At 38.9% G+C, this 19,511-nt stretch overlaps 1 protein-coding gene across 2 annotated transcripts in view; it reads left to right on the forward strand.

Moving 5' to 3' along the window:
- Positions 1-19,511, forward strand: part of acaca (acetyl-CoA carboxylase alpha) — a 263,482-nt gene that overhangs the window by 223,519 nt on the left and 20,452 nt on the right. For both annotated transcript variants that reach the window (XM_043718470.1, XM_043718471.1), the window contains one exon: positions 19,161-19,315. In XM_043718470.1, the coding sequence (XP_043574405.1) occupies positions 19,161-19,315 (155 nt within the window). The remainder of the gene's footprint in view (positions 1-19,160; positions 19,316-19,511) is intronic.

Raw genomic sequence — 19,511 nt, forward strand, 5'->3', positions numbered from 1 at the left:
AGTGTTCAGAAAAGATTTCCAAGGATGTTGCCAGGGTTGGAGGGTTTTACCTATAAGGAGAGGCTAAATAGTCTGGGGCATTTTTCCCCTGGAGTGTGGGAGGCTGAGGTGTGACCTTTTAGAGGTTTATAAAATTATGAAAGGGCATGGATAGGGTGAATAGCCACAGTCTTTTTTTTTCCCCCAGGGAAGGGGAATCCTAAACTAGAAGGCATAGGTTTAACCTGAGAAGGGAAAGGTTTGAAAGGGACGTAAGGGTCAACTTTTTTACACCGAGTAGTGCGTGTATGGAATGAACTGCCAGGGGAAGTGGTGGATGCTGGTACAATTACAACATTTAAAAGGTATCTGGATGGACACATGAATAGGAAGGGTTTAGAAGGATATGGGCCAAATGCAGCCAAATGAGACTGGATTAATTTAGTATATCTGGTTGGCGTGGACAAGTTGGATTGAAGGGTCTGTCTTCTGTGCTGTACATCTCTATGACCAGGAGAGATTCAAGATATTGAAAAAATGCCGTATGACATTAAACTTGAGCCACCTCATTGGATCCATATTAACATTTAATTTGAAAGAAAACAGTTCTGACAGTGCAGTGTTCCTTGGGTTGAATTTAATGGCTGCAATGGTTGCCCTGTCTACTGGCCAGAAAGCTAGCCTGGCAACCCTATCTCAGTCATTTTGGACGGCACGGTGACTCAGTGGCCAGCACTACTGCTTCACAGTGCCACGGACTAGGGTGCCATAGAGGTGACACAGAAGTCAGGTGGAATGACGCCCACTCACTGAGATCAGGAAGGTCAGGCTTTGTGATGCGGAGAGTCATTGTGAAGGGCAGGTTGCTCTTTCAGTGGAGTAGGCTCACTGTGCCCATTGGGGCAAGGGGTACCTGATCAGGAGGGCTCCCACTCAGCCATGACAGTACATCTTGCAGCCTCTCCACTTGGCATGAAGACCCCAAAGCTGCAAAGGGTAGCGGTATAAGAAAGGTAGCGACCTTTCTGCTTCTAATTTAGGTATGAGGGTAGTTGTGCACCTGAATGTATCTGCCCACCTCCCAGGCCACTTCAAATTGCTAATGGATTCTTTTGTATGTATGTCCCTTAGTGACATGTTCGAACATGGCGCTTAAAGCAATGTTTCCATGAGTGCAGCCCTTTGGAAAATTATAAGCGAAGCTTCAGGAAGAGGATAAAAACTGGGTAATCATAATTTTTAAAATAAAATACAATTCTAACAGTTCAGGCTTTGCAGTCACCCAATTATAGATCATTGTTAAATGCAAAGTTCCGTAGTCAAGTACTTTTGTGAAATCTTATTCTATAAGAACTCCAACATGTGATTACATTTTAAAAGGACATGATAAAGAAGCACTTGGCAGAACAGTGCAGGATTGATGATGAGGTGTTTTTCTGTATTTATTTTGAACACATACATGCGAAAGAAAACTGCTTCAATGATAGCTGTCCTTTCAAGCCACAGTTTGAGCTTTAAGTAAGTGAAAGAGCTTGTCACTTTGAACAACTTGCATCTGCAGAACCATAAAAACATTAACTGTTGATAAAGACCTCAGTTGGATGAGTCATAATTGCGCTCAACAAAGAATTTGATTGTTAAAAACCTGGTGTAATGGAAGGAGAGCAACTACAGCAGACCCGCAGAAGCTTTCTCACACAAAGAATTGCATAATTTTGCTTTTATGGCTAATTTAAGATTTTTTTCCAAACTCCCAGTTATTCTGGATCACCGACCTTTGATGTTTACCTCACTCCATTTACTGCAAACAAGCAGTTAGACCAAGGTTCCTGCTGACTCCAGCAGAGGCTATGTCGGTTCCATTTGTCTTTCACTACACACTTCAGGCTCGATTTATTAAAGAGAATTGCAAAGTGATTTAACCCCTTGAAAGACTGAGTGAAACAGATGTCTGTTGCAGAACATCTTGCAGCACACTCCATTAATAACTTGGTGCCAGCATAGAGCTGACCAGGGATACACTATATGAAGAGTCAAAAGGACAAGGAAGTTTAATCTCACTCGGTGCCAAAGTAATGATAATTTACACGCACAAGATTTCATAACCCACTGCTCTGGCAAAGTTCAGTTTGAAATTTATTTAGTTTTCTCTCATTTCACTGAAGCAGATGAAAAGGAGATTAATTGGTTGTTTGTCCCATTTGGTGTGGGTGACTTCTTGTGTTCAAATGTTTGCCTACGTTGCAACAGTGAATAGACTTCATTGGATGTGAAATGTGAAAAGGTACACATTCTTTCTTCTAGTTTGCAACAATCTATATTTCATAGAGTCATAATGGAGGCAATTCAGCACATGGAGTTCATGCCAGCTCTCTGTTGAGCAATCCAAGCAGTCCCATTCCCCACAAGCCTATAAGCTTATTGCCATTAAGTACCCATTCAATTTCCTTTTGAAATCATTGATCATTTCTACATCCACCATCTGAGATCGATGCACGGCAACAACGTTCACAACTGGAAGTCAGTGCCTTGATCAGCATGCATGCAACTTTGAAATGGCTGTGTGAGAGCATAGCCATGCAGCTTGGAGGAAACATTTCTCACTACATTAAAACCTTACTACATTCCTCTCATTACCCCCAGCATCTCTTACCTGAAAACTTAAATCTATGTTCCTCCTATTCCTTTTATCAGCATCTCATAGGAACAGCTTTGTCTCCCCTGTCTAAACCTGTTACAATCTCATACTTCTTTATCACACCCTTCCTAAGTTCATTTATTGCAATAATAATAGCCTTAATTTGTCTGAACTAACTTGCAGCTAAATTCCCTCATTCTGTGAACTATTCTAGTAAAACATCCATCCTAAAGTGTGATCACCAGACTGGATGCAGAAATCTATTTGTACCAAACCAGAGCTTTATACAAGTTGAGCATAACTTCCCCACTTTGTGATAAAATTTGAAGTTAATACACTATTTTGACATGCTGTTTCCACTCATTCCTTCTGGGAATTCTGTTTTCTCTTTCAGTAATTCTCATTTATATTAGTGAGAATTCAGTAGCTCCATGTCGGTTGTCCTCTGGCAACCCTATCAGCTACACCTACTATAGGGGCCTAGAGCCAGAGAGGTCTTTTTGTTGACTGCGAATAAGTTTAATGAAGATAGTTAATTAAAATAGTGTGTTCCAATTGGCTGGCTAGCAGGCATCAATTCTCATGAGTGTCCAAATTCTTTGAAACCAATTTGAATATTTGAACAGTACTCCAAACATTCTTCAGGGAGCTCTTTAGTTTGAACCAAGTGTTAATGACTTTAGTATGGGAATAATGGAATGTGGAATCTCAGCTGGGTGATAAAAGCATTTGTCTCTTCAGCTTTTTGTCCTGTATGGTTCAAGTCCAGAGGCCCCTACAACGGCAGTCAAAGTAAAAGCACAGTTTCTGGAAGACCAGTAGTTTAAGTGTGAGCATGATCTTGGGGTCAACTTAGAACAGAAACCCCTGTATATTCTTTCTCCATTTGGTTTACTGCTTGGTGTTACACCTCATGGGGTGCTGCAAGTCAAGCCCTGGTGTTGTCACAAAGGTTAAAGGTTTTTAAATGTATGCAGAATTTCCCAATTCATCTGTCTTTTAGACCCAGATTGACGGAAAACACAGATCAGGTTTCCAAATATCATAAGAATTGCTATTTATTGCAAGTAACTAGATTCTTGCTAAAGATAAACAATTATGAGCCAATGACATATAATGTACTAGTTTAGACCTTAACCCACTTATAAAACATCCCACTATACACAAATACAGAGAAATAAAGAGATACAAAACAACATGGGTATTTTAGATAGGAAGGGAAAGACTGGGAAGGCAGTTCAGTGGCCCCTACTCATAGGGTTTGCTGAGATGATTCTTGTGCTGGTCAAAATGATGCTTCTAGATCTATTTTTTCCAAGTACTTGTTTGCTGGAGATACAGGATGACTTATAAAAATCTCTGTAAATTAAAAGTCACAGCTTACAGCAACTGCTGAGCAGAAATAAACTGGCTACTTTCAGGTTTGAAATGCTTCTTACTGCAGAACAAACAAAACTTTCTTTCCAAGGGTCTAGTGGCTTCTGACCTAAACATTCAGTTTCTCCAAGCTATTCACCTATCTGGGAACCAATCATGTCATTGTTGGTAAGCAGGAGTCCTTTATCATAAATAACTGGTCAGCTACGTGTTGCCAATCAAATCTCCATTCCGCAATCCCTGGATCCAGCCCATCTGTAACTAGGTTTTTCCCATTGCTTGAACCAATAGCTGTGTAAACAGCATTTACAATGAGTGTCAAGTAACTTGTTAAATATAATATTCCTTCAATGCTCCTCAGCTTTTAAAACATTATTTTCCCCCATTTCAGTCCTGAATCAAAGATGCTGAAATATTAAATGGCCTTTAAATTAGGCTAAAAATGAATCAACATTTCTATCAGATAGAGGTGGTTATTCACCATGTTCCTGCCTGTTAAATTAACATTGGTCTTGACAGCTGGTTTTATGCAGGACTTGGTTGAGACACATATGCCATATTTCTCAGTTGAAATCAGCTGGTGGTACTTTTGAAGTGTTTTATTTGCCCACATTTTCCAATGGTCCATTGAGCCAATCAGCCAATGCTGCTTTTGCTGATCACTATCTTGTAATGTCTGTGTTTGAATATGCTCCTTGCACACAAATGTCCACATTAGTTCTTTGCCAAAAAGCAATTGGCTTTAGTTGGTCAGAAATTGACAGGACCATGAACAATTTTTTTTTAAAAATGCAGTTGAAATCTAAACTTCATTTTAGATATAAAGTATTCTTCTTCTGAGGGCCCTTGAAGTTTGAATGCATTAGGGAACTGTCTTAAAGGGACATCATCTCCAAGGGAAAGTGTGTGGGAGCATTTTTGTAGCATCAGGAATAGGAAACAAAATGTTACTTTCAGTATTGGGGTATGAAATGTGTTGGATGGTTGTGCATTTCAACATAATTTGCATCATTCTGTACATCATCCAAACATAGAATTTGGTGAGCACTCTGTGACTAGGTCCCTTTAAAATTTACTAGGAGAAAGTGAGGACTGCAGATGCTGGAGATCAGAACTGAAAATGTGTTGCTGGAAAAGCGCAGCAGGTCAGGAAGCATCCAAGGAGCAGGAGAATCGATGTTTCGGGCATGAGCCCTTCTTCAGGAATCTCAGGTTGGCTCCCAAATAGGTGAATAGCTTGGAGAAACTGAATGTTCAGGTCAGAAGCCACTGGACCCTTGGAAAGAAAGCTTTGTTTGTTCTGCAGTAAGAAGCATCTCAAACCTTAAAGTAGCCAGTTTATTTCTGCTCAGCAGTTGCTGTAAGCTGTGACTTGTAAAAATCTTCACAAAACTCACAAGCCATTTAATGCTTTTTGATTGTCTTGTTCTCATCTTGGTAGAGCAACCTTTGTGCACCCTTTCCTTTCAGTTAAATGCCTCCTGATTCCTGAAGAAGGGCTCATGCCCGAAACGTCAATTCTCCCGCTCCTTGGATGCTGCTTGACCTGATGCGCTTTTCCAGCAACACATTTTCACTTTAAAATTTATATCAATGACAGATTGAAAGGCCATTCAATGCTCAGGTTGTAAGTTTGCTCGCTGTGCTGCAAGATTTGTTCTCAGACGTTTCGCCACTATTCTAGGTAACATCATCCAAGAGCACCCACTGAAGCTTCTTCAGAGAATCACTGATGATGTTACCTAGCATGGTGACGAAACATCTGAGAACAAATCTTTCAGCTCAGCGAGCAAACTTACAACCTGAACCGTAACCTGAGCTAAAAATCTTCACAAAACTCACAAGCCATTCAATGCTTTTTGATTGTTTTGTTCTCATCTTGGTAGAGCAACCTTTGTGCACCCTTTCCTTTCAGTTAAATGCCTCCTGAGCTCCCCAAAGTGACATTGATGTCAGATAGTAGAAAGCTGCAGCAATGTGAAACTACTGTCTACATCTTTCCCCTTACAACAGGAGGCATATAATATGATAGGAGATTTGAGGATCCATATTTTAGTTAACCTGTTTTAAATTTTGGATTCAATCTGAGATAAGATCATATGTATTCAGTCAGCTATCCTATTGTAATGTAAAAGTACATTTCCATCTCCGTGCAAGCTTCCACTTCAGTTGAGAAGACTTTAGACAGTCACAAATACCCCATGGTTTGATTTTTATCTTTTACTGTGGTTTTGAAATATTTCTGCGGTCTTCTTTATCCCTGTTTTTAAAATACATTTGCTTGATCTTCTTTTCATTTGGTTCTATTTTATGATTTGTTTTTATTACTGGTGTTATAACCCATAAGGTCTAATCAGAATGATACAAGTTATTATCAGTTTTATAATCCTATTTAATTGGCTAACATGTTGGAAGATGTGAAAATGTGCAGTTTCAGTCAGCTATCACTTGTTTAATTATTAGAATTACTTCAGTATTTATTTAGAGTTTTAGCAAAGCTCTATATGTTTGAAAATAAATGTACAAACCACTTTTGCAGAAACATAGAGAGTATTGTCAGCTTGGCCTTTAACCCTTTGGAAAGCATTCACAAGGGAAATTTAACAGTCTCTGAAGGAGCTAGGATCAATCAATGACTGATTATGTTCTCATTCTGTGCTGGATTGATCTTTTACTGAACTGATGATAACAGGCCTTTGACTGCTTCAAGAGGCAACCTGAGATGGGCTTTGACAGGATTGGTTGTGACAGGGATCAATCTGAATCCTGCTAAGTGGTGTGAAAGGCAGGCACCCCAAAGATCTGAGAAAGCTACTGAGATTCATTGGGATGCACTTGTGATGGTGAATTTGCTCTTTCCAAAGAAACCTTTTTGTTTTTTTTTACAAACTGTAACAGAGAACCAATATCAGAATTCAGCGGGAGAACTGAGAAATCAGCCATTGCAGTCCTTGATCATTTGCAGTTGGTTGGAAAAAAGAGAATGATTTCTTTATGCAGTAATGAAGGTGGCAAAAAAGACAGTGGCAGGGCAGATCAATACAGGAATGACAGATTAGATCAGACACCTCATTTAAGGCAAAAAATACAGAAAACCACTCCTGTTTAATATAGTGCCTTATCAGAATTTGCATCATCATTTTCTGCTTTTTGAAATTGCACTTGTTAAATATTGTATGTGCCATAAAAGAGAAAATATTGATTGAAAATATACACTTGCCACATGAAAGACAGCCATGCACCAGACAATTTAAAATTTCAGCCATCATAATGGGTGTCGCGATTACCGTTGTACCTGCTTCTCATTGAAACCAGTATAAATGTCACAAGAATATTTAGATCATTTGGAAACTTTTTCCTTTTTTTAATACATCTTGCTGGTCCAGAATCAAACTGGGCTCGAAAGTATCTGATGTGTCTCAGGCAGCAGAGAATACCAATGTAATACTGGATGCTTATTTGTGGGTTAGGTAAACGTAAGCCTCTAGCCTCAAGTTCTGGTCAAAATAAGCAAAAAAAATCAGTCGAATATTATTTTTTTAAAGTCTGACGCAAAATATTTTACGGCCCCATTGTGCCAATGTAGCCTGCTGTTTCAAGAATGGTGGAAAATTGACCAGTTCCAAAACTAAACTGGTCATTGTACCTGAGAGAGAGGAGGAGGTGCTATTGGATGATTAAACATTGGGTTGGTTATTTCTGGGCTATTTCTATCAGTTGTAGAGTCATAGAGCTGTACAGCATGAAACAGACCCTTCGGTCCAACTCGTCCATGCCGACCAGATATCCTAAACTAATCTCATCCCATTTGCCAGCAGTTGGCCTCTGAAAATTGCAGTTGGTGTCTGACAACTGGTGTCAGACTCAAATTTGCATATTTATTCACTTATTGTTTCATGGCATGTGAGCACTGCTGGAAAAGCTGGCATTTATCTCCTAACCTTCATTGCCCTTGAATTCAGAGGGCAGTTAAGAGTCAGTCACATTTCTGTGGGTGAGCCACCTGTGTGCAAGGTCAGTTAAGGATGAGTTTTTGTAATAACCAGCAAGGGGTTTGTGGCAATCAGTAGTGAATGGGATTTGAACCCGTGTCCTTTGAGAAAAAGCCTAAGCCTCTGAATTTCTAGTTGTCATTGCCACTATGTCACTGTCTCCTCATACATAAGACACCCCCCCCCCCCCCACACCCAAATGCATTTAGGCAACTCACTCATTTACAGACCTGTCATAAAATTACCTCAGACATACCTTGACCAGCAATGGCATTCTGATGTACCTAATTTCATTTTCTATTCCTCTCCCATATCAATTGCCAGCCACTTTTTTTCTGACAAATCACACCATTGAGTTTGTTAGAGAGTTCAATATTTACTCCAACAAGCACGAAATAAGTAGTACCTAATAAAAGAGTTAATCTTCATGATGTCAGGCTTCTAACTAATGCAAGTAAACACTGGGAAGCATTCTGATCATATAATTTGAGCCTCTTCCACCTTGTTACATTTTACAAGTATACCCTTACTCTCCTATGTTCATTCATGTATTCCACATCTTCACCAACTTTTCAGCCTGCATGGCGTGCACCATTCATCGAACTTGTAAAACATTTTGTGATCTTTTTCCTGGCTGAGCAGCAATTTACTGTGGAACAAACAAAAACAGAAATTGCTGGAGAAACTCGGCAGCAACTGTGGAGAGAAAACAAAGAGTTGTGGTTTCTCTCCATAGATGCTGCTGATTTGCTATTGACTCTTTCATACTATCTCAAAAGACCAGATTCACCTCTGTTACATTTCATTACACATTCTCCTGTTATTTCTGTTTCATTCCTTTATCTCATGAATATAGCTAAATAATATACTGATATTGCTATTATATTTTATATTATTTTAAGATATTACTGTACCACTTGGGCATTATTTTTGACTTCTTTTCCCTTGTAGTGTAAATCATTTTCAGTATGTATTTGACAAATAGGTGTAACCTGCCACCCCATTTTGCAGAACATGTTTTTTCTCACTCTGTAATAATTGTAAAAAAATCATAATGTATCTGGGAAAGGAGCACCAAATCTTTTGCAGATTAACTAACTGTTTTTTGTAGTGCTTTGTTAGATACTCATTATTTTTGGAAGACAAAGGCTTACCAGTAGACAAGATGCAAACGGCAACAATAACAACAACTTGTGTTGATAAAACACCCTAATGTAATAATACATTCCAAGGCATTTGGCAGGAGTGTTATAGCAGGGTTTGACAATGAGCTATATAAGAGGTATTAAGGCAGATGAGTCAAAGTTCAGTCAAAAAGTTGGGGTTTAAGGACCCTATTAAAGGAGGAAAAACAGAAGACGTTTAGTCAGGGAATTCCTGAGGCTGGTTGTGGCAGGTGAAGGTATGGTTATTAATGAGTAAGGTGTTGAAATCTGGTTGCTCAAGAGGTCTGGAATGGAGTAACACAACTTTCCTAGCGGGCTGGAAGATATTACAAAGACAAAAAGTGACCGAACCATGGTATTGCATAAACCAGAAGCTACCACTGGTCAGCAAGCACAGGGGTGATAGCTGAGTAGGACTTGGTTGTGAGTAAGAGAAAATGAACAGAAGACACTATGGGGTGACTTCAAGGTTATAGGTTTGTGGGAAACAAACCTATTGAAAAGTATCAAGACAACTGATCAGTAGCGGTAACATAACATTTTAAAAAAGTCAAAACGCACAGTAAATCAGGCAGCATCCGAGGAGGAGAGTCAACATTTCTGGCATAAGCCCTTCATCGGGAATGTGTAATAGTAGTCCTTGAGTATTGTTGTCATCTCCCGCAGTAAAGAAGAATACACCAGAATTACTGTCTTAAAGAATTTCTTTACACCGATGTTTTATTTTCTTTACCACACCATTTTCAGAAGCTATTTAACTTGTTGATCTTTCGAAACGCCACGTATATGTGCAGATTTTCTTTGAAAATTCCAGATAACTTTTCAAAATTAGAAACAAACAGATTAATCTTATACTTCGATTGCCAACCAAATAGAATTTAAGTAACTCTGAGAAAATCAGTAAGTACTATCAATCAAGCCTATTTAAATTATTAACAGTGGCTGTACTTAAACTGCAATATCATTTCATACTCTGATTATGTTCTTGCCCATATAAACATCTCTAGATAACTATTCAAATGGTGATGTCATCCATGCCTGCCGTAGCAAGGTCTGAACAGCATTCATTCTTTAGTTGATAAGTGGCAACTAACATTGCCTGGCACTTGAATGTTCAAACGACCATCTCCAAAAGGAGATAATTAGTAATGGAAAATTTAAAAAAAAAAGCAGATCTGAATAGGACAGATATTTTGTATCCGTCTTTGCTGAAAAGGATACAAATAATATCCCAGAAATAATTGTAGATCAGGAGGTGAAAGGGAGGGAAAAACCTATAACTGTTGTAGTTACCAGCACGATTAACTGCTGATTAATAGCTGACAATCCCCAGGTCCTGTTGGACTTCATCCTAGGATTTTAAAAGTAGTGGCTGCTGAGATTGTAGATGCATTGGTTTTAATCTTCCAAAATTCCCTAGATTCTGGAAAGGCCCCATCAAATTGGAAAATAATAAATGTGGCTCCTTAGTCAATCAAGAAAGGAGGGAGACAAATTCCAGCAAACTGCAGGCCAGTTAGCTTTACATCTGTCATGGGAAAATTGTTGGAGTTTATTATTAAGGAGTTTAAAGTGGGGCATTTAGAAAATCTCAGTGCAATCAGGCAGTCAACATAGTTTTGTGAAAGGAGAGTCATATTTGACTAATTTATTGGAGTATTTGAGGAAGAAGCAAAGGGTGGATAAAGGGGAACTTGTGAACATACTGTATTTGACTTCCAGAAAACCTTTCACAAGGTTTCAGATCAAAGGTTACTAGACAAGATAAGAGCTCATTGCTTAAGATATTATGGATGATTAGTTACCTAACCCTTTCCAAAGTCCAGAACTAGAGGTCAAAGTCTAAGAGTAGGGGGTAAGCCATTCAAGATTGAGATAAGGAAGGATTTATTCACTCAGAGTTGTGAACCTGTAGAATTCTCTACTATAGAAAGCATTGGGGCCAATTGGTTAGATATATTCAAGAGGGAGTTGCATGTGGCCCTTGTAGCTAAAGGGATCAAAGGGTATGGACAGAAAGCAGGAGTGGGATACTGAAATTGCATGATCAGCTATGATCATATTTACCGGTGGTATACGCTTGAAGGGCTGAATGGCCTACTTCTATACTAGTCTTCTGTGTTTCTAACAGATAGTTGAGTAGGCATAAATACTTCATGTTCAGGTTGGCAAATTGTAACAAGGGATCAGTCTAGGATCTCAACTATTTCCAATTTATATGAGTGACTTGGATGAAGGGACCAAATGTATGACTGCTAAACCTGCTGATGACATAGAGATAACTTCCTTACTTTTAAGCCTATGAAGAAAATATAAGGAAGACGAGCAGGGGAAAATTTGGAATTGTGTGGGCAAAATTTTAACTTTGGCACAAAGAATAGAAAAGCAGCATATATTATTGGAGGTAGATTGAAGAACTGAGAGGTACAGGGCGATCTAGATGCTCTGGTGTCTGAATCTCAAATAGTTAGTATGTGGTATAGCAAGTGATTAGGAAGGCAAATCGAACGCTTTTGTTTATTTCAAGGGAATGGAATGTAGAAGTAGTGATGTTTGGTGATGCCACTTCTCTTACAGTTTTAATCTTCTTGTTTAAGAAAAGATACAAATATGTTAGGGCTACCTAAGAGAATGTTTACCTGACCAATACTTGGGAAGTGATTTAATACAGGAGTGATTTTCTTAAGAAAGTTTTGACCGATATCTGTTAGGAGTTTTTGAAGAACAAGAGATGGTTTTGTTGAAACATACAGAATCCTGAGGGGACTTTGACAGGATGGATGCTGAATGATGTTAACCTTTTTGCGAGAAGCTTGATGTAGAGCCCCTATTTGGAAATAAGGATTCATCCATTTAAGTTGGAGATAAGATTTTTTTTTCTGCGTTCTGAATGTATGGAACTCTGTTTTCCCAGAGATCGGTGAAGCCAGGGTTTTTGAATATTTTTAAGTTAAAGATGGATAGATTCTTCACGAGCAAAGGTGTCAAAGATAGATAGAAAAATGGAAGTGAGGCCACAATCAGCTAAATTATTTAATAGCAGAGCCAGCTTGAAGGGGGTGAATGGCCTACTCTTAATTTCTATATCCATATGGGGTAGGTATATTCTTCTAAGATTGGTGCTGAGACAATTGAGGAAGGGTAAGGGAAATTTTACACTCCACCTTAACTATGCTTTCATTAAGATGAATACATGGTGTTAACAGAAGTTACTTCCAATGAGGAAATGTCAATCTTTTGATCTACTGTCACCTATTGAGAGCAAACACTTAAGGTGAAAAACAATGATTTGAAGATGCATGATAAATGAGCATAGACTGGAACAAACAAATTTGTCATCTAAAACGTAGATTATGTAGAACTGTCCAGATAAAGCGGATATCATTTTAAAATTAAAATTGATGAAACCCAGTCAGTATTGATCCTGACTTTACAAACCAAACCCAAGCTGAACCTTTGTACAAGAGCCTTTAATATTTTGAAATTATAAAAGTAATCGGAGATTCAAATTTATCCAAATCTGAACTTCATTAATATAACCAGAATATGTGTAAACAAATTTGCTTCAAGTGCATTTCATACAGATGCTTATTGACATCCACTCAGTCATAATTCCTGTATAATTGACAGACTTCTTTCATGCCTCTGATGTTTAAGGTGACCAGCTGCACTCATTTTAAAGTCTAACTTTAATGGCTTAGCCAAGATTGGGAAACTCAGCAAAGGAAACAAAAGCATAGGTTTGTACTTTGAAATTTCATATTTTGGATTAGTGGTGCTGGAAGAGCTCAGCAGTTCAGGCAGCATCCGAGGAGCAGCAAAATCGATGTTTCGGGCAAAAGCCCTTCATCAGGAATCTTTCATAGTATAGCCTTACGAATCCTCAACAGCACAGTTTCTTTAAAACAAAACCCTACCACTTTATATTTTCAAGGCTCGTTTAATTTAACTTGCTGAGTTCTATCTGCGCAGAGAGTTTCATTCATGTTGTGATCCTTGTTATAGATATAGCTCCAAGAGCTATACAATATCGTGGCTGTGTGGGCTAATTCCACTTGCTGCATGTGGCAATAAATTACTAAGACGTGCACTGAGGCTCTTACAGAATGGAAACGTAGGAAGGAATCAACCATTCGGACCAAACTGACTCAAATCAACTATACAGTATTGTTCATCACTCAAAGAAGGCGATTAGGTTTTTAAATGGATACAGAACCATGGCTGACAATGAAACATTGACAGACATGGGTAAATACCTGTGTTTTCCACACATGGTTGATTCAGCTGTTTTGTTCCAAAAAACCATTTTCTTATTTCAATGATGTCAGTCTATGAAGACTATTGAGGTGCATTTGACAAGTTGTTACTTTTAGACCCTCTAGCGTGAAGCAGAGAAGATATGAAACCTCTTTACTGACTTAGTTGTAAATGCATTCTGTGAATGATCAAGAGTGATTGTGATATTTACAGTAGTGATTGTGAGCAGCAAGTAGTCTCAAAGGGGATCAATCTTTACATAATCGTTCTCTGCCTTCTCCTTCAGTGCTGTTTATTTTTGAAGAGAACAGGATGGAAGCAGCAAAATCTTTAAAGTAACCCAGTTTTAAATTGAGCAGAAAATAGTCATCGACATATTTGTTAATATTATTTAAACCATTAGTCTGGATGGTTGGGCTGCTTCTTCAACAAGAGAAGTATCATTAGGAGATCAAATACATTCAGTCTTGCTAGCCTTGCTGTAAATTTACAATTCCTGGTGAATGTTAAAGAACCTTCAGCTCAGGTTTTTTTTGTACGTGTATTCACATTCTTCAGTGCTATACTTCACTGGACAGGCTCTTCAGTGTTAGGTAGGTTCTAGTCAATCTTTCTCACAGCCACATTTCCCGTAGCACAGTCATGAGTTTCAGTAGAAGTGAAAGTCTTATGACAAGAAACTTTTTATCTCCTTTTGTCTTCCAGTTATATTGTATCCAAAATGTCAGAGTGCATTGTTTTGAAACAACCATGTGAAGAAGGGTTTATTGGCTTCCCTCTTTTCACTCCTTGGTTGGCTACATTAAACATTTTAACGTGAGACTGTACACATCAAGTGGTTTATGCCCAAGATTTCAACTGTCCTGCACATTGGATACTACCTGACCACCTGTGCTTTTCCAGTGCTGCCCTTTGCGACTCTGCAAAGGGATCATGTCCAGTACAAAAAGACGATGAAAGGACTGTATACTAAAGTCCTAAGAGTATTCTTGAAGCATAAAGATTTTAACCTGAGACCATTGTTATTTTTATTGATGACCTACAGCGTGGAACCAGACCCTTCACCCCACTAAGTCCACACCAACCCTCTGAAGAGTAACCCTCCAAGACGCATTCCCCGACTGCGCTACATTTATCCTTGACTAATGCACTTGACTTACATATCCCTGAACACTATGGGCAATCTAGCATGGTCAATTCACCTAACCTGCACATCTTTGGACTGTGGGAGGAAACCGGAGCACCCAGAGGAAACCCGCACACACTAGGAGAACGTGCAAACCCCATAGAGACAGGGCTGGAATCGAGCCCGGGTAAGGTAGCCGTTCTCTTCATGTTTTCAGTGATAAGATGTTATTCTCCAGCTTGTGTTGTCGTTGGGTCCTTCAAATAGCTGAGAAAGAATTTTCTCCTGTTCTGCAGTCACAAATCCATCACTTCTGACATGGCAAAGGCACTTCTCTGAATTTACAAGATGGTTTGTATATTTTGATTTCTGAGTTCGTAGTTTCCACACTTGATAATTCCTGGTGATTCTTAAATTTACAATATGCAAACCTCATCAGATGTGTAAGTTAAAGTAGACGAGGATTTTGTTACCCCTGACTGAGTGAACTAGTTTCACTGTCTTGATGTTCTGAATTTCAATTCAGATGATTTCATTTTTTCCACACTGGTTACATGAAACTTGGATAACCTATGTAGTCAGCTGATTGTGGCCATTTTAAGTTCATACTTTTCCTTTCTGAAACCATTTCAGTTTGTTAAAGTCCCAGGCAGTAAAATCAGATGATGGAACTCAAAAATAGTCTATATTCTCTCATTATTGTGATATCTTTAAAATTTGAAATTGCTCATTAAAATTAGTTTTCTGTTATGTACTTTGAATCTGGCACTATCTTGGAGTTGTTGTGGGACCCAGTGTAAGTTCATTGTTGGAGAACTAATGGCCTGGAATGATTTTTGTTATTGGTTTTGTTTTCATCTTATCATCACATGATCCAGTGCTGTCAAACAAAATCTAACCACTTTTAAAGTGGATATTTTCCACTTCTTTGGTCACAGCCATCAACCAGTGATCATTAGCGATCTTTTGTCTTCGGGTGATTGTTGCAGTTTTGGGAACTGCTGGCTGAAATCTAGTATGCTGGGAATTTAGCAATACCTGTGCAGGAGAATGCTTTATAAGTAAAATGAAAAAAAAAAATTATTTGTGGCAATGCTCAGGCATTCTGTGTTAATGGTTATTCTACTATCCACTCAAAGAATGAGCTAAGGTCATTTGAAACTACAATATAGATAGATTTTCCATATGTTTCAAAATGCTTTTTACACTGTGGAGATGGAGGGAAACCTAAAGGTTAATTTTCAGTTTAGCTGCCTGGGTGATAACCATATGTAAATTGGTGCTGTAAAAGGTGGGGGATATCAGTTTAGTCAGGTTGCAGTCCAGCGATAGAGTTGAAAATTATCTCCCCCTTCTGGCAACGTTCCATAAAGTCATTTCAATCTGTGCACCATTAATCTAATAGTATCATAGACTATGGAACTAAGTAAATTGGCACTTAAGTTAAAGCCAAGAATTGCAAATGCTGGAAATCTGAAAGAAAGACAGAAATTGCTTGAGAAACTCGGCAGGTCTGGCAGCATCCATGGAGAGAAAACAGGGTCAACGTTTCTGGGCTAGTAACTCAGTATCAGAGCTCTGATAAAGGGTCACTGGACCCAAAACATTGACTGCTTTCTCTCCACAAAACTGACACTTAATGTTTGCTCTGTGACCTTTAATTAATTTACATTCCAGCTACCGGCCCTTTGAGCCTGAATAAGGCCATCTGACTTAGCTGTATAAACACAGTAGCAGCTCCCCTAGAATACGAAGACCATTAGATCAGCTTATGGACTTCAGTAGAAGGAGAGGTCAAGATGTGGAAGGACCAGCTCTGCAATCTGAATGTAAATAAGAGAGGTCTTTGCTGTCTTTTAAACTGTATGAAGTTTTCATGTATAAATGTGTAATCAATTTCAGTAAGATGTAAGAGTGCAAAAACTTCTGGGAACAACACGTAGTTTTTATTAATGTGAACAACTTGCAAACACAGTCAGAGATGAGCAGAGTAGAACAGAAAATGAGGAAGTCTGCATGTGATGAAGATAGAGCACTGTTTCAAGGCATTATAAACCTTGTTTATAATGGAAGTAAGAGTAATGAAAACACATACAGTTGGGCTCATTCATTTACTCTCTGCAGCTCCATACAAAAATTAAGCCTGTGCTTGTTACTGAATCTATAAATGGGAGAATGAGCTAGGTATTCCCAAACTTGAGTGTCTAATACTATTGTAGATTGTATGAAGAAAGGAAGTTTGAGAAAAATATTTGGAGATCGCGAAAAAGATTTACTTAGAGTAGCATTGAATCTGACACACCTTGATCTCAACATGTTTGGTTCTGGGAAAAATTCAAGTGAGATCCCAGTGGACCATAAAGGAATAGGATGGAGTTGAGAGAGCAAGTGATTACAAAAATGAAGTTGGATGTCAAGTATGAATTCATAGAACATTTTGTTTCTGTCTACTTTGCAAATGGTGTTTTTCTCCCCCCACTGTTCCTCAATTAAATGCAACAGAATTATTTTTAAAAGGGGAGTGGAATATTTAAGTGCTAATTTTGGTTAATAGCCTCGAAGCACTTGGTAGTCATTGTGATGTCATGCATCTTTAAATGAAGCTGATCACTCTGTTTGCAAACACTGCACAGCTGTGAGGTGAAAGAAATGACATCTCAGTTGCTCTGTTATTAAAGGGAAACATGGTGGCAAAACTGAGAACGTCAACTGTATCACACAGAGAAAATAATTGCCAAACTTTTCATCAACTGAAAGGATTCTGTATCGTGGTAATATTTGTTTTGACTCTCTTGGCAGTTCAAAATGACATCAATTATAGACATGTCATCAGTTTAAATCCATTCTAATCTCTTGATGCAGGACTTCACTGAATAGTGATCAGAAGGTGGTATAGTTGAATAACAGATGTACTGAAGGACACCTGCTATTTTGATGTTGAATATTGAAGTGGCCATATTACTGTGTCAGGGTGCTGATTGCAACATTGTTCACTGTGAAGCATTTACAAATGAGACCCAGTGGGTATTAGTCCTGCCGAAACCTGTAACCAGGCTGTCCAAGCTATCAGGTCAGTGCCATGTGTGACAGCCCATGATCCATATGTAGTACAGTCAGGAAAGGTAGTAATTTATTTTAAAAATTTGTGAAGTATGGAAAGAGTGTTTGACTTACAATAGTTTGCATAAATTACTGGGATGCTATGTTGCTGGCAGCCACTAGGAGCGCTGCAGACACAGAGTTACAAAGTAAATAACTGGAGGATGAAGGCAATTTTTAAAATTTATTTGTGGGATGTTGGCATCGTGGCCAGCATTTATTGCTTGTCCCTAGTTGCCCTTTAGAAGGTGGTGGTAAGCTGCCTTCTTGAACTACTGCAGTCCACCTGCCATGGGTTGACCCACAATGCCATGAGGGAGGGCATTCCAGGGATTTTGACCTTGCAACAGTGACGGAATGGCTGTGTATTTCCAAGTCAGAATGGCGAGTAGCTTGGAGGGGAACTTGAAGGTGCTGGTGTTCCCAAGTATCTGCTACCCTTGTCCTTCAAGATGGAAGTGGTTGTGGTTTTGGAAGGTGCTGTCTGAGGATCTTTGGTGAATTTCTGCAGTGCATCTTGTAGATAGTACACACTGCTGCTACTGAATGTTGATAGTGGGGAAGTGGATGTAGATGCAGATGCAGATGTAGAGAGAATGCAAGCAATGACCGAAAATCACTCTTAGAAAGAGGTCAGCCTTTTCTGCCGAACTGTGTGTATAGTACTGTGCAAGCTTGCTAAAAAGGGCCAAATCCTGAAAACTGTGTGAATAGCTCAGAACCATTAAAGAGCTGGTGTGTTTCCACAAGTGGCTAAGGTGGGAACTAGAGTGTTATTGTTTGGACAGTTGAGTAAAAACTCTGAGAAACTGCAGCATCAAGACTATTGTAACCTGTGTGAAATAGAGTTGATAAAGGTGTATCATGCTGATGATGATGAAACCTGTGGAACTCATAAGTGAGCTCTGTGTTGAATAAAGAGCTGTGGGGCTACATAATGTCACGTTTGTGAGACAAATAATCTGAATGCTTGTGATTATGGAAGATGTATCTTTGAATTAACTATTTAAAGTGCAGTTTACCTTTTGAAGTAGCATTCATTTATTTCCTGTATCATTTGTATGAATTCTGATTCGTTTTAAAATTAGAAAGTAATGAATATTTTTGAGATGTCTTAATTTGGGTGTCATTCAGTAAAGTTGGTTATGTTGGTTCACAGTTTTCCAGACTGTAAAACTTGAAACAAAATTGTTCTGTACACTGTGAGGTAAAGCCAGCAGGCATCTACAGGGAGAGGCTTCTGTTTACAAGCCAGTGACATTTAGCAAGAACAGCGTTTCAACTTTGACCCTATCACTCCAACTTCCCTGAGCAAGATAATGAGCCTGCCACACCCTCAGTCTGGACTCTGATGTGAATGTTTATCCATGTGAGATACTGATGGCTCCGAAATACCCAGCAAGAGTCAATGCCTTTGGTGGAGGAATGCGAATGCTATGGGATCAGTATCTCTAATGATTGTGTGCTCAGAATATGTACAGACTTCAGGTACTGTGTTTTAAGTCAAAATATATCTTTTGTTGCAGGCACCCCAGAACTGAGCCCAGGTGAACGCAAGGAGCTGGAAACAAAATTGAAAGAGAGGGAAGAATTTTTATTACCCATATATCACCAGGTTGCTGTGAGGTTTGCTGACCTTCATGACACACCAGGCCGCATGCAAGAGAAAGGGGTCATCACCGTAAGTGAGCTAATCTAATCCATTTACTCTATATCAGTTGTTAGTAATGAGGATGAAGTTCCTTTTGATTGCACAGCACCCCATCCGGTCCCAGTAGGAGCAGGCCAGGGTTTGCAAGGTTGTTATCATTGTCTTAAGACTTGCTACAGTAGTGAATGTCAGAATGTTATCTTAGGGTATGGTTTTCTCTCTCCTC

Source organism: Chiloscyllium plagiosum, chromosome 28, assembly GCF_004010195.1.
Source record: "Chiloscyllium plagiosum isolate BGI_BamShark_2017 chromosome 28, ASM401019v2, whole genome shotgun sequence".
In the NCBI taxonomy this organism is placed as follows: domain Eukaryota; kingdom Metazoa; phylum Chordata; class Chondrichthyes; order Orectolobiformes; family Hemiscylliidae; genus Chiloscyllium; species Chiloscyllium plagiosum.